Source organism: Ursus americanus, chromosome 1, assembly GCF_024610735.1.
Source record: "Ursus americanus isolate L20-20 chromosome 1, mUrsAme1.1.p, whole genome shotgun sequence".
NCBI classification, from domain to species: Eukaryota; Metazoa; Chordata; class Mammalia; order Carnivora; family Ursidae; genus Ursus; species Ursus americanus.
This window is the reverse complement of record NC_142127.1, coordinates 83698387-83715156: the sequence shown is the minus strand read 5'-3', so window position 1 is coordinate 83715156 and position 16770 is coordinate 83698387. Positions and strand designations below refer to the sequence as shown.

Below are 16770 nucleotides of genomic sequence, written 5' to 3'. Positions count from 1 at the left end.
GGAAGGGCAGATGGAGAAGGAAAGAGAATCTCAAGCAGACTTCATGGAGCCTGAAGCCGAACCCAGGGCTCAATCTCACCACCCTGAGATCACGACCCTGAGCTCATGACCTGAGCCAAAAACTAAGAGTTGGTGGCTTAACCGACTCTGTCACCCAGCCACACCCTGTGTTGCTTTCTTGTTAAGCTAATTTGACCATCATCCCATCATCCATGGACCCTTGCCTATAAATTTTCAGGATGTTGCTATCTCTTTAGTAATTCTCCAATGGTAATTGAAAGATTAGAAGATGGAGGGGCACCTGGGTGGCTCAGTTGGTTAAGCGTCTGCCTTTGGCTCAAGTCATGATCCCCGGGTCCTGGGATGGAGTCAGTGTCATGCTCCCCACTCAGTGGGGAGTCTGCTTCTCCCTCTCCCTCTGCCCCTGCTCACGGTCTCTCAGTTGCTCACTCTCTCAAATAAGTAAATAAAATCTTAAAAAAAAAGAAAAAAGTTTAGAAGATGGAAATACTTGAGTTTTTTTCTGCATTGTATCATAATTTGCTGACGTATCTCACATCAAAGTTATCAAAATTCTTTATCACTCTATAACATTTACATAACACTTTCCATGTTAGGTGCAACTACTTACGTTCCTACTGCAGCTCCCGATTACATACCAAGCTTTTAGAGAGAAGATTGATGGTATTATTCATCTAGATGATACCTAAACAAAGCCTAGACCTGGCACTTAGCAAGCACTCATTAAACAAATACTGAATGAAGGAATAAGGAATGAATGAACGGTCTATTTTGAACAAATTCAACAAAGTCAAGATTTTGAATAACTATCTCTCCATAGGTGTAAAATATAGTCAGAGGAAACATTCAGGCATTTGTCCTCTTAGAATCCTATGTCGGAAGTTGAGAGTTATAAATAGAATCTTCAGTCCATTTAACCCAATGTAATAAATATTGAATAATTACCAATTATAAATGAAGTAAAATGCTAGGTACTGTATAGAAGATTGCTATTAAAAAAAATAAAAACAAAAACAAAACATACATAATCTGTACCTAAATCTCATGACCAAGATTGTGAGGCCAGTAAAATTATACAAATGGTACTATTGATCCTAAAATTCATTTTAATTCTATGAGCATACATTTGCTCTGTTTATATCTGTATCTTGTTCTGTCATTATCTTCTATAATGATATGATAAAATTCAGATAAAATTGAGCAAAATATATTCTGAAGCCTATAGTACTCTTAGAGAAATGCGCAGTATTGATTTTTCAAGTAGCCTTTTCAAAATTTTAATATAATATTTAAAAATATACAAACTTAAAAATAAATATCTATTGGAATCTAAACACCTATATAAAACACAATATTTTCAAATACTTTAAAATATTATTTGCCTCATGTCACTAAGAGTGATGTTTTATTTTTATCCATTTTAGTGTTTTAAAATAAATCTAATATTGAAAGATTTGTAAAAACTGAGATTATTGAAATGTAAGGGCATTTTGCATTTCTTCCTTAAACATCACCTTATTTTTTATACATATGAATAAAAGCAAATACATTTATATATATTAAAATACATATGGAAACCAATGTCTTTTTAAATTATGCGATATATTCTGTGAGAGGGATTTGTTTTTCAAGGTTCAATGTTATTTCAGTTATTTGGAATGTTAAATTCTGTGTTTTTTTTTAATTTCTTTTGAAAATAGTATTGACTTTATTTTCTACTTTGAATTACCTCATCACTTAAAAAAGCAAAACCTGTGCATTGTTTGATTTTAGTTGTTTTATTTGTATTCCAGTCTCTGAAGTAAAATGGAAAAGTAGAATGTTACTTCAGGAAATATCTTTCAACACCAAAGCATTTATTCAAATATGATTATTTCAGTTAAGTATTTTTTTTGAAGATGGCATTTTTGTAGCTTTATGGTAATCAAAAGAAACTAAAGCAAAACAGATTATATCATTTACATCTATGAGTTACTAACATTATTGTCAATGATTTTAAACTATCACTTTTTTTCCTTTTCAAATAAGGTATTTATTTTGTTATTATTATAAAAATAATAGTAACATCACTCTTAACATATGTAGCAGACTTTTTGGGTAAAATACTGAGAATATTGGTTTCAAGTCAGAAAATGTAACAGTATTTTCAGTACAGTCCTTAATGCACAAAATGTTTTCATATGCTTGCTCTCCCTCTCCCCCTTCCCCTTTTCATGACACATCAGTGTCAGTAAATTATTTTGTGGTAATGCAGGAACAATTAATTATAAAAATTAAGTAGTCATCAATGGCCTTGTGTTTGTTCAATATAGATGTCAGTCTATGTGAAGGAAGTGTAGTATAATTGAACAAATCAAATTAGACATGTCTTTAAAAGAAAAGGTACGATGGTGATAATGGTAATTGTTTGATAGTCTATGTAAAAGCATTGAGCACAGTGCCAACTGTATAATAGATGCTCATAAAGGTACTCGGTTGTAAGAATGGTAGTGACGGTAGTAGGAATAACACTGTAGTGTTGTGAATAACAGCAGCAGAAGTTAATTTGAGCAGCAGAAAAACATCCTCCCGCAGAAAACTTAATCCCCGTGACCTAATTTGTTTTATCTATCTTTTCATACGTGGACACTTTCTAAAAGGGATTTGAGGTAACTGTGTCAGCTAAACAGATGTTAGCATGAATTATTCCATAAGTTTTATATCCACATGTCAGCTAGTAGAGATTGTATCAGAATATTAGGATTGGGACCTTCTTAAGGAAATTAATGTAGGATTAAAAAAGCAAGATCTAGGAAAGGGAGGTGAAATGTTTTCAGGGGTATAATTCAAGAGTATTAAAGCAAATGTCATGTATGTCATTATTTTATTAATATCAGTTCCTTTCTAAGATTCTTGTAGTTTGTGAATGTAATGCCTCAGCACACTTTATAATTTAACATAATTCTGGAAAAGTCAATTGAAATTTAGTAAATTATTTCAGAAGTTGCCTATTGAAGGTTAAATGTAATATTTATGTTAAAAGGCTTTGTAAACTGTAATGTACATATAAAACACTAGTGCTATGATGATGTTGATGAAGGTGATGAATTTAGGAATTGGAATAGGATTGAGTCACTACCCATATTCACACTCTAGGAGATATTGCTGCCTCTGATGCTACCTAGTAGCCACTCTTAGGAGTGTAATCCAATGTTGTCAACGCTGCTGAACCCTGATGTGATTAATAAATCCATTCCCAAGAGGAAGGTAGTGAAGGTGAGTTCAGAGAAACACCGTGTATCTTTGTTGGTTGGTTTAAAGGGAATGCCAAAAATGAGAATAACTAAAAAGAGGCTCATAAGCATTTGTCTATAACATGTGCAAGAAGTTAGGAGAAGATTGTTCATTTTTTTTCATTTGTTCCTATCAAAGAAACATTGTTATTTTTATATTTAAATTAGTTTGGTTACGGAGTACAGCTTGGACACTATAAAATGTATGTTTTTTTTCTAGTGAAAAACACCTTTTTAGAGAGAAAGGAGAATTATGCCTCAAGAGATGGCTGACATTGTTTGTTTATCAATTTATTTATAAATATAACCTCTTAGACGTAATGTCCCTGAGTTGCATTTGGCAAGCTTTTTAACAGTGAATGAAAAAAATCAGTGTAGAAAGATTTGCTACTGCAACATTAAGTTACAAAGTGAAAAAAGGAAAAAGAGAACACATATTTTTGTATAACAGCCACAATTCATCCAGCCATCTCTGTCAGTCTGTCTTTTATAGCTATTTTTCTACCTGCTCATACTTTAGGATACATAAAATGATAAATTTAGGTTAAGAAGACATATATTAATATAAGAATATTAATTTAAATCTTCATTATGTGTGTGTATATATATATATATCATGTTAACAGTTCACTAGCAGACACTTTCACTACTTGTAGAAACCCCCAAGGCAACTCTACGAACAATAAAACTTAATGCTTGCCTCACATTAATTTAGTCTATACCAGGGTTTCTCAATTTCTGTACTATTGACATTTTGGACTTGAAAATTCTTTGTGGGGAGCAAGCAAGGACCATCCTGTGCATGTATGATGTTTGCTAGCATCCCAGATCTCTACTCACAAGAAGCCAGTAGCACCCTGCCCCTTCAAGTGTGATAACTATAAATGTCTCCAGACAATGCCAAATGCCCCCTGAGTAGCAAACACCCCCAGTTGAGAACTACTGTTTTATGTCTATGCAAAGAATAATGTAAACTGACACCCATTAATATATATGAAATCACTGGTGCTTTATAATTTATTTTTAAGTTAAGAACATCTTGAACACATGGGGAATTATATCAGACACATGTGCCTACTATCCAGATTTAACAGACATATAGATAATAATATCATTTAAAAGAATTTAAAAAAAAGAATATGTCGATTTAGCTTCATATAGCAAAATGTCCATATAGTATTAGTGAAAATTCTCTCCACAAAGTTGTTCTTTATCCCAGTCAATGACAACCCCACCTACCAAGTCTCCCAAGCTAAAAACTGCAGGCATTTCCTGTTTCTTTTCTTCCTTAATCCCCATACCTAGTAAGTTACTAAAATATTTGTTACACTGCCTCAGAAAGATGGCTTCAGTCTCAACTCTGGCTATTCTGTATTCACTGCCATCATCCTCTCTTACCTGGCAAGAATTTCCTAACTTTTTACACTGTAAATAGGCAGATAATTCTACAAAACACATCATAGCTTAATTTCCCTGTATGTAGCATCATTAAATCCCCATTGCCTGAAAGATAAAAATCTCAAATCCTAAATTACTTTTATTCCAGTAAAGTCCCCTGTCCTCTTCACCTCATTTTCCATTCAGGACTTTAAGACCTGTGAACACATCAAGCTTTCTTTCTCAAGGCATTTTCCCATTAGACATGTTACCTTCTCTGCCTAGGTCGCACAAGTGTGCCTAACTAACATACTCAGTTCCTCAGTTTGACTAGAGAGAATTTGATAACAAGGAAAACCATGCAATCTGAAATTTTTTCCATTCTTAAATTTCTGATATGTAATGATAAGGTATAAAGATGTAAAGGGACATTTCTATGTGCTTCCTTGTTTGTTTTTTTTTTTCCCCTTCCTAATGACTTCTTTTTTATAAACTTTATATTGTAAATATAACACAGAAACTGAAAACATCACAAAACAAATGCATAGCTTAAGGAGTTTTTAAAAGATATACCTTCTTGTAACTTTTAATCTCTCAAGAAATAGCACTTTGCTAGCCACTCATGAAACTCAACTCTCTGCCCCATCTCAAACCCTTTCCTCTACAAAAGTAACCACCATACTTACTCTTATCGAAATCTACTTTCTTGTGTTTCTTTATAGTTAATTACCCAAGTATGCATCTCTAGACACTGTAGTTTGGCCTTAGAAAAAATTTTTAAATCTTTTTTAAGACTTAATTACAGGTTCCTTCTCCTTCCTCCACCCCTTATAATTTATCTATTCAATCCTATGATATTTTTCTGGAGAGTTTTCTAGAGCCTGAGTGTTGTAGGTTGCTTACTCATGATAGAGTTTAATATGGTTTCTCTGTCTTCTGTACTTCCTCCAAATTGGCAGTTGGATCCCGACACTATCATATTCATGTTTCATCCCTTTGCAGAAACCGAAGATGGTGGCATTTGTTCTGCCAGAAGCATAAAAGAACTGGTTGTTGTCAAGAACTGTCAAGGATCTGAGATGTTAGTCTGTTTGCAGGCTAACAAGTTAGTCTGCCAGTTGTGTTGGCAGAAGACCTGAGACTCCACTGTACAGCAATCAGCAGGAGCTTCATGTTTGCATTGTTTCCTCTTGCCCCTAGGCAATTCCCAGAGCGGGTGGGGTGGGCGGTGACTGGGAAATGGGCACAGGTGGATACTGTACACAAAATGGATTTGTGTCACAGTAGAGAAACTCTGAGCTTAGGACACCCTAATCTTCTATAGGGAGCTGTTAGCTAGCAAATTTGCCTTCTGCCATGAGAGAGGAACTATTATTATAACCCAATGCTGTTTGCTAGCCATGCATCCTTGAAGAATTTGCTTTTTTTCCACCTCCATTTCTAGTGGGCCCAGTAGTGGTACTCAGTCCTTTTACGTTAGGATTATTTTGTCATACTTGAATTGTTCATTCATGTACAGAATCTCATTTGATTCTACATATCCTTTTGAAAAGACCTCTAATTTGTTGACACCTATGAGAATGCTATTTTAAATTTTTAGGGGGCCTGGGGGGTATATTTAAGCATACTTTGAATTTAGAAATATCAGAATCATGCTGCAGTTACTTTTGAGAGGTATACTGGTTTATATAATATTTTTGTCATAAAAGGAAGTATGTGATTCTTAAGTTACAATTTTAAACCATGTTGCAATGAATATGACTTTCAATAGGGAGTAATAGTCACCAATTTTTGAAAGCGATATCTTAAAATGATTGGGATTTTGAACTCTGGAATAAGACAGATAATATTTTTCTTTAAAAAAAAATATTTCTTGGAGTGCCTAGGTTGCTCAGTTGGTTAAGCCTCCAACTCTTGATTCTGCTCAGGTCATGATCTTAGAGTGGTGAGATTGAGCCCTGCCTGCACTCCGCGCTCAGTGTGGAGTCTGCTTAAGATTCTCTCTCCCTCTTCCTCCGTCCTTCCCCCCACTCACGCACACACGTGCTCTGTGCTCTCTCTCTCTCTTTCTCTAAAAACAAATAATAATAAATAAAAGTTTAAAAATTAATAATAATTCTTCCTTTTTTGTCTATGTGGTTTTAGGCAAGTTATTTAACTTTAGTTTCTTTATCTATATGGTAGTACATAACTCAAAGAGTTGGTGCTACCATAATATAACACATAAGTGCCTCACATGTGGAAAACACTATATAAATAAGTTAATATAATTATTACAAATAGTAAATAGCCACATAGAAAGTTGTGGCTTGCATAAGGATATTTAAGTATGAAAGCATTTTAATTTCTAGGCTCCAAACCCCTGATCTCAATTTATGTTATTGACTGTACTTCTGATTGTACTTACAGATGTCCATGCTGTATTTGTTTGAATTGAATTGAATATTAAGAACACATAACTAATGTAAGACATTGTTGTCACTGGCATGACATGACTCACGCAAGTATTTATTCTTTATAAATTAATTAAGCCTTTTGCTTTCTGTTTTTACTGCCAAATATTTAGACAGATATTAAAATGTATTTTGGCAGTCTTGTCAAATCCAAGCTTGATACTTTGGCTTTCCTATTTCTGAAATTGCTCACCCTTTTCATTTAAAAATCACAACAGACTAGTCACAAAAGCAGTCACCTCTAACTTCTGAATCATCAAAGGCCATTTCCCATATGTTTTCCAAAAGAGGCAGCTGTTGTTATATATCATTTCATGAAAGCCCATTTTCCTCCTTCAAATTTTGAGAGGGAAAAAAATCTTATAAAAGCTCTCAGACATAAAACTGTCACTCTCAATTGTAGATTGAAATGGTATCAAGCAGTTTTCTCATCGAAACTTTGGTGATACGTAGCCATTCCCTTAGACATAGAGAAACACAATTTTATACATGCTACGCAGAAGAGGCAGTGTCTTAAAGAAGAGTCAAGAGTCTTGATTCAGAAAAAACAATGACAACTAATACTGAGAGCTTGCTGTAAGCCAGAACTTTTCTTAAGTAACTTGTAGGGTTTTGCTTCTCAGAATAATCCAGGGAATTTGTGATCTTAATATCCTCATATTTCAGATGAAAAAACTGAGGCACAGAAGAATAAATAATTCACCCAACATAACACTGCTGAATGCTAGAATATGAACCCAGGTAGTGTATTTGTTTGCTAGGGCTGCCATAACACAGTATCACAGACTGCGTGGCCTAAACAGAAGTTTATTTTCTCACAATTCTGGAGTCTCGAAATCTGAGACCAAGAAGTTAGCAAGGTTGTTTGCTTCTGAGGCCTTTCCCACAGGCTCAAACATTAATAATCTTATGTCTCTTCATATTGTCTTCTTTGTATGTATGTCTATGTTCTCATTTCCTCTTCTTTTTAAGGATGCCAGTCATACTATATTAACGTCATCCTAGTGACCTCATTTTAATTTAATTACCTTTTTAAAGACCCTACTCCAAATATGGTCACATTGTAAGATACTGGGAGTTAGGATTTCACCATCAATTTTGAGGAATCATAGTTGAGCCCGTAACAGGGAATCTGGCTTGTGTCCACACCTTTATGAACTAGACAGCACCAGTGGTTTAATTAATTTTAATATCAAATATATATATGCTTTCATATCATTTACCAATCCTAAACTATACAAAATATTTGCAAATATTTGCATAATTATACTGACAATAATAGTATGATGATGAAATTGATCATTTTTTGAAGATCTTCAACTTTTATTTTTTTAATTTTTTTAAAAGATTTTATTTATTTATTTGATAGAGAGAGAGAGACAGCCAGTGAGAGAGGGAACACAAGCAGGGGGAGTGGGAGAGGAAGAAGCAGGCTCCCAGCAGAGGAGCCTAATGTGGGGCTTGATCTCAGGACTCTGGGATCATGCCCTGAGCCGAAGGCAGACACTTAACCACTGAGCCACCCAGGCACCCCAGATCTTCAACTTTTAAACACTTAGGAGGAATTTGTCCCATTTTTCAGAAGAGAAATTAAGGTTAAATAACTTGTACAGGTCAATAAATAATGGAGACAAAAGTCAGACTAATACCTGTCAGATTGCAGCATCCAAATTTAATCAATGGACTGAATTGCCCTAAGCAGTTTGATTTTCTGTGGAGGAAAATGCTCGTCACATGTGCAATGTATATAAAAATTACAACACTTTAATTCATGTGTAGGCTCAGTTGTATGAAAATGCTGACAACTAATAATTTCTTTTTGATTTAAGTTGTATCTATAATTAATCAAAGTTTAATTCAAAGGTCTCCAGATACTCTTACTATTTTGCATTTATGCAGTGTATCTAATTTCAGTTAAAATTCAATTCCCTAAATCCCTGAAGCTTAATGTGTATATCTAATGGGAAAAACATGAATTCAATACTGTATTTTAAATAGTTATAAAAGAGTGTAAAATGTCAATTTAGAATTCAGGTTTAAAAATGTAGATCTGTCTGTATAAACACATGGAAAAGAAAAAATATATATACATACACACATATATATATTTTTTTTAAATTTTAAGAGATAATGAAATTTTTAACAGTACAGATTTTTTTAATATACAGACACTTAAAATTGAGATTTATATATGAATCTACAAAAGCTCCCTATTTAACTTGTGGAAACTAACTCTAATATAACAAGTCTATGATACAGGGATATAGCTGAGCTAAGGTCAGGAGATGAAGGACCAATTGTGAATGGAGGCCTGAAGGGGGCCTGTTAAGAACTCTCTGGCCAGCTAAGACAGATATATAGGACAAAGAGAAAGATGATAACTTTGGGAGAGTTAAGTTGTCCTCTTTTCAGTAGAACTGAAGTATTTGCTACTAGGGTTAAGAGCTGGCTAAGTGGCCAGTGATGATGAATGAATGGCCTGTAGATCCTTAGAAAGTTAAGGATTGTAATAGCACTAGCACCCAAAAGGATGGCTAGTGGTGGCTAAGAGTTAGCAGTTTTGCTGGGAAGAACTGGATTAGACTCTCCTACCCTTCCCCAGTGTTATTTCATGTCATGTAAAATGAACATGAATTCAACTCTACCAGAGACAGGTACATGACATTTCCCATTACTCTATTTTCCCAAATCTAATCAGATCAGACTTTGGGTTTCTGCTTGCTAGGGTAGCATAATCACTGGAGTTTTAAGGAACCTGGGAAAACTTAAAGCAAGACTCCAAAGCCAAATATGTCATCCCCTTTGGAGATGTCATATGGGAATGAGGTATATACTCAGTCAGTCTCTATCTCTACATGCAGCCGGAATATGTAATGTTTGCTATATGCTTATTAATTATTTCCCAGTAAGTTTCTTAATATTTATGTCATAGTTAAGAATGTTCTCTACTTTAGAAATTCCCAGTCTTGCTCTAAGGGGCAGGGACAGAAATTAATTGCCTGGGGAAACTTAATGGAAAACCTTAGTGATAGAGAGGTTACAATTTGCTACTTCATTTGTCATTGTCAGAGAACACATAAATTCTATAGTCATTACCAGCAGAGGGGCTTTCCTCCCCCCCTCCCCGCCATAGTTCTCTGCTCCCTACTCTTCTCTGTAATACTATGAATTTAATTTCAAGTCTACTGATCATAAGTAATCACTATTTTATTTGTGGAGGTCTTGACTGATAGAATGTGTTAGTGTTATTTTGAAGATGCTATCTAATTCGGTATGAGTACGTAAGACACTGGAGAAGAAGATAAGAATTCAGAACTGTTTTGATTTGCTGCAGAAGGTCCTAACAAGAGTAAATAGGTTTATTTTCAAAGGTATGATTAAAGAAAAATAACAAACATGGATTTGATGCATAATTTGAGTAGGAAAAAAACCTAGGAAACAGAGTTTTATACACGTAGCCAAGAATGTATAATTGCTTTTGATGTGCATAACATTGTTCCTAAACACTGATTAAATACTCAGGAATCATGAGGTATTGCAATCACTTAAATCTTAAGTATTCACTATTCTCACTAGGATCAAGTTAGAGAGAACCAACTAAAATAAAAGAATAAGGAAATTGTGTCAAACACCAAAAAAAGAAAAATAGCAATTGTTGTAAGAATTGTGAAATGAAATAGAGATTTAAAAATAATACAGATTGATTTTTCTTGAATATCTGCAGGTAAACCCCAGTGAAGCAGTCCAATCTCTTCTAATTTTTGATTGAATGACATCCATTGAAAATCCTGGGAACATTATAATTTCAGATTTCATAGTTTTTCTTAAAATATTTTATGGGAGAACAGTTGTAAATTTCTATTCCTTAGAACAAACCATGTATTTTTTCTAGATTTATTGCTAATATGGATATTGCTAATATGGGAAGTCAGTCAAATTTCTTTTTTTCTTTCTTTTTTCTCATTATTTTGGTTTCCATCATCAAATGCCCTAAGCAAAATAAATCATCCCTTGGGTTAGAAGAGTTTTGAAGCATTTAAGGCTTTAATGATCTTCAATTATATTCACTTCTTGAACAAAGCAGCTGTAGAAGCATACATTGACAATGGAAATCAATCAGTTTTAGACAGCAGAAACTTACACAACAAGGAGAGAGATATGTCTTTAGGTGGATATTCACTCTTCGGTTGACAAAATAGCAGTTTCCTGGAACTAAATGTACTGAGCCAGAACCAGAGTCAGGGTTTTCTTTTCGTTGGGACATTCTGTTGATTTCTACTTACCACTGTGGTCCTTGGGCACAAGTCATGATTATGTTGTTCAAACAATGTTTTTTATTAACAGAAAGTTTATAAAATAATTTTCAATGGGAAACAATATCTAAAAAGACCATAAGCATTGTTTTCTACTTTTTAATTCTCTACTTCATTCAACAGCCATTATCGAATGTCTGTTCAGTACAGCCAGAGTTTGCACTATAGGCTATAACATACACAGAAACAGTATAAGGAACCGGTTCTGTAATTTAGGAATAAATTACAAGTTGAAGAGGCAAGATACAAAAAAGATATAAAGAGGGGCAACTGGGTGGCTCAGTCGGTTAAGCGTCTGCCTTCAGCTTAGGTCATGATCCTGGAGTCCTGGGATCAAGCCCCAGGTCAGGCTCCCTGCTCAGTGGTGAACCTGCTGCTCGCTCTTCCTCTCCCCCTGTGTTCTCTCCCCCCTGCTCACATTCTCTCTCTCTGTCTGTCTGTGTCAAATAAATAAAACAAAGTCTTAAAAAAAGATATAAAGGTTTTATAACAAAGATTAAAGATAGTGGTTCTTCTGTAATGTTATAATTATTTTTATTTTCAAATCAGATTGTCTATAGATAGTTTTGGCTGTTATCAGAAATAATAATATTTGTAATAGATAGCATCTATTGAACACTTACTATTTGCCAGACACTTTTATTTAGTTTTTTTTTGTTTTGTTTTGTTTTAAGATTTTATTTATTTGAGAAAGAGAGAGCGAGCGGAGGAAGGAACAGAGGGAGAGAGACAAGCAGACTTCATGCTGAGCACGGAGACTGTTGCCGGGGCTCAATCTCAGGGCCCTGAGATCATGATCTGAGCCAAAATCAGGAGTCAAAGGCTTAACTGACTGAGTCATCTGGGTCCCCCCAGACACTTTTCTTATATCTTCTTGTAAAAATATTTTTAATAGAGTTATTGCTATCTTTTATTTCAAGATAAGGAAACTGAGACTCAGTGAGGGTAAATAATTTTAATAAGACTACAAAGCCAGTCAGTGTGAAGGCTATTAAGTGTAAAGTATTTTGAGCCCAGCTTTGTGTGGTAGTTGAGCCCACATTTCTTACCATTATTCTAAGAGTCTAATTAGAGTCAGTTTCCAAGTGAAGTTGGAGCTAATGGTAAGTGTGTTAGGAAGAATGATGGATACTATGACATGCTCTAGACAAAAGATTGATAATACATCCTCCATCCCCAATGTTTATCTTTGTGTTATCATTGTACTTTAGACCACTTGATAATTATTGTATACAAGTTAAAGGATAAATTAATTTTATAATGAATGAAAGAATTTTACTTTTTAGACCACATGATATTGGAAAATGGTTTTGATATCTCTTCTAAGAACACAAAGAGATTAAAGTTCAACCATTGGAACAGTGATTGAAGGAGGATTTGTAGGGCTCTAGGGATAGACTAGTCCAGTCAAGTGAAATTTCAAACAAATATGGTATGCAAACAGTGTATGCCACTGTTAACCTTTCACCTCTTTTTTTTTTTTTTCTTTTCCTCTAAGCATTTATCTCTTTAATCCAAAATGCTCAGTATCCCAGGGATGCTTAGAGTGGCTTAGAATTCCCAATCCAGTGCCAGACATGAATAGTTTCATAGGTTCCTTGACCCTTCGTCCATTTGGACACTTCATTTAATGGACCCTTTGCTCCATTAGGGTTCTACCTTTCTAGGTGATTAGTGTTAGCAGGTTCATTCCTAAGAATTGTGGGACCTGGGATAAGAGTATAAATGAAGGTCTACATATTTTATGTTGTTATTATTTATTATAAATCAAATAATAATTATTAAAATATTATCTATCCTCCCACTTTGACAGAAATATCTTTATAATAACTTGGATGGCCAGGTGAGCTGTTAGAATTTTTGAACTCCTCAGTAGTATGGTGGCATGGAGAGAGATGGACTCCAGCCCTTAGCCCCTCCTTTAACCAGTTCTGTCCAGTATCAGAGGAAGATTTGAGCAGAGTGAATGGACACTTAGCCTGTACATCCAGCATCCACACACTCTCCACTCAAACATCTGCACATGGACCACCCACCCTTGCTAGGTGTATGCATGTTGGTTGCATAGTCTGCTGACTGGGGGACAGACCAGGAAAGATATCACAGGCTCTAGATGAGGGATTAGGACAATTTGGGAATGAAATTCTGGGATCACCAGCATCTGGAGCATGGGTCTTCTCTAGAGGTTCCAGATGGACACTTCTCTTAACTCTGTAGACTTTGCCTTGTGGTGAAGATATGGCCAAAGAAAAGCCAGAGTGCTCAGGAAATGTTATTGGTTTCTCATTATATGAGTTTGCAGAGCTTATATTCTGAGAAAGGGAGAGACAGACTATAAATACTAAATGTAATAAATATACTATGTAGTAAATTTGAAGGTGAGAAGTACTATAGAGACAATAAAAATTAGAGCAGGAAAAGGTGGGAGGATTTTAGTTATCATTGGCTTCAACTGAGAAGGTGAGATTTGAGAAAAAAACTGGAAGGCAGTGAGGAAATTAGCCAAAAAGAAAACAAGAGGGAAAGAAACTCAGGCCTTTAAGAGTACAGTGAGCACCTTGAGAAAGGACCATACTTGGCATGTTAGAAGAACAAGGAAACCAGCAAAACTGGAATAGAGTGAGAAAGGCAGAGAGTGGAAAAAAGAAGTTACAGGGGCCCCTGGGCGGCTCAATCTGTTAAGCATCTGCCTTTGATCCCAGGGTCATAGGATTGAGCTCCATGTCAGGCTCCCTGCTTAGCGGGAGCCTGCTTCTCCCTCTCCTCCCTGATTGTGCTCTCTCTATCTCTGTCACTATCTGTCTCTTTCTCTCAAATAAGTAAATAAAATCTTTAGAAAAAGAAAGTTACAAAAAGAACCAATGACCAGATCATATAGTATTGCACTGCACAATAGAAATATAGCGATAGCCATAAAAATATAATTTTTAATTTCCATGTAGCCATAATAAAAACGTAAAAAGGAAGGTTAAAATTTAATAATGCATTTTATATAACTCAATTTATCTAAAATGTTGTAATTTCAACATGGAATCTTTGAAATCAAGAGTGAATTTTATCTCAATTCATACCAGTTTCATTTCAATTGTTCAGTAGCCACATATAGCTAGTTGTTGCTGCATTGGGCAGGACAGATAGATTTTGACTGATCAGTGAAAGAATTTTGTCTGTTACTTTGAGTGACTTGGGAGATGTTTCAGGGTTTTAAGAATTGAAGTGTCATGATTTGACTTATGTTTAAAAACGATCAGGTCTTGGATGCCTGGGGGGCTCAGTCTGTTGAACATCCAACTCAATCTCAGCTCAGGTCTCGATCTCAGGGTCATCTGTTCATGTTCTGTGCATTGGGCTCCATGCTGGGCGCAGAGCATACTTTACAAAAAAAAAAAAAAAAATCAGGCCCAGCCCTAACTGAGAATATATGATAAGGGATCAAATGAAGTAGAAACAGGGAGACCTATTGCAGTAATCCTGATAAGGGAATGATGATGGTTCAGATGATAGCAGTGGTTGATGTAAGAAGTGGTTGAATCGGTTGAATCAATGGCTGTTCATTTTAAAGGCAGAACAAATATGATGGATTGCATTTGGTGTGTGAGAGGGGAGTCAAGAATAACCCCAAGACTTTGGCTGAAATAATAGGAAGGACGGATTGACCTGAAATGAGATGAGAAAGGCTGCTGGAAGGTTGGGGCAAGGAAGATGGGTGTTCAGATTTGAATGGGTGTATCTGAGAAGTCTATTAGGCAAAGATGTGGGATAGACAGTTAGATAGGAGTCTGTAGTTTAGGGGACAGGTTGGAGGTAAAAATTTAGAGATCATCAACCTTGAAACTGAATAAGGTCACCAAGGGAATGAAAGTGGATAGAAAAGAGTACCAAGGATTGAGCACTGGGACATCAAAATAAGAGGTCTAAACTGACATGAATTTAACATTAAAATAACATCAAACATTTTCCACTTATATATTATATATGCATATATATATAATTTTTTAAAAAATTTAATGCATATGTTCATAGCTGTCATGATCTTGCTTATTTTACTGAAAAACTAACTTCAGATGAAACCTAGGGGCTTTTTTTGTGACTTTTTTTGCTTTAAAATGTATTATAAACCTTTAAGTAGTTAGCTTATACTATGTTAAACAATAGATAGTAAATATAAAAATTGTGGTTGTAGGGGCGCATGGGTGGCTCAGTTGGTTAAGAATCTGCCTTCGGCTCAGGTCATAATCTCAGGGTCCTGAGATGCAGCCCTGCGTCCTGGCATCATTGGGCCTCTCTGCTCAGTGGGAAGTCTGCTTCTCCCTCCCTCTCCCCCTTCTGCTGCTCATGCTTGAGCTCTTTCTCTCTGCTCTCAAATAAATAAATAAAATCTTCTAAAAAAATTGTGGTTATAATTAAATTAGAGATCATTAGGGTCTTTAATACATATTGTTTATATATGTTTCCCAGAGACGTATAAATTAACTGTCTTTGATAATGATAGCTTTAAACACCAATATCACAGTTTAAAATATATCCCATAGTCTACAAACTAATGCTGCTTTGTTTTATTTGTGATAAGCTTATGAATTTGCTTCTTTATATAAAAAGTTGGTTGATGGCTAGGTGTTCTTACCTCATTTTAGTCTGTCAAAGAATGAGATATTTATTTCTTTAATTATATTCAAATCCCAGCTATGAAGAATATTTTATAAAAAGAAATCCATCATTTTACTATAAGCACATTCATGACTTTTTTAAAGACTACAACTCATACTTCAAATGAGATTCTAACCTTTTGTGTTCTTGCATTATCAAGGTAATTCTTTACAATATAATGTGGAAATTAGTGTATTGACAAATAAACTCTAATTTTTTTTTTTTTAACAAAGGCAATTGTTTGTGTCTTTTCAGTCTATTCGAGAAGTCACAGGCTACGTGTTAGTGGCTCTTAACCAGTTTCGTTACCTGCCTCTGGAGAATTTACGCATTATTCGTGGGACAAAACTCTATGAGGATCGATATGCCTTGGCAGTATTTCTAAACTACAGAAAAGATGGGAACTTTGGACTTCAAGAACTTGGGCTGAAGAACTTGACAGGTAAGGAAAATAAACAAAATTGCAAATATGCTCTCATTATCAATATAATGCAATAAACATACACATACATGTGTATGGTTATTGTAGTATGTTTTATACTGAGGAACACTATAAAACATTTAAATATCTAGTCTTTATTTATTTTATGAGAAATAATGCCTTGTGATGCCCTTGCTTTTATTTACAGATATTGTAAGTGCAGTCTGAAAGATACCGTAATACTGTATCTCAGCTGAACAGAAGTA

At 34.9% G+C, this 16770-nt stretch overlaps 1 protein-coding gene across 2 annotated transcripts in view; it reads left to right on the top strand.

Annotated features, from left to right (window-relative positions):
* Positions 1–16770, top strand: part of ERBB4 (erb-b2 receptor tyrosine kinase 4) — a 1083293-nt gene that overhangs the window by 564577 nt on the left and 501946 nt on the right. For both annotated transcript variants that reach the window (XM_045806650.2, XM_045806649.2), the window contains exon 3: positions 16339–16525. In XM_045806650.2, the coding sequence (XP_045662606.1) occupies positions 16339–16525 (187 nt within the window). The remainder of the gene's footprint in view (positions 1–16338; positions 16526–16770) is intronic.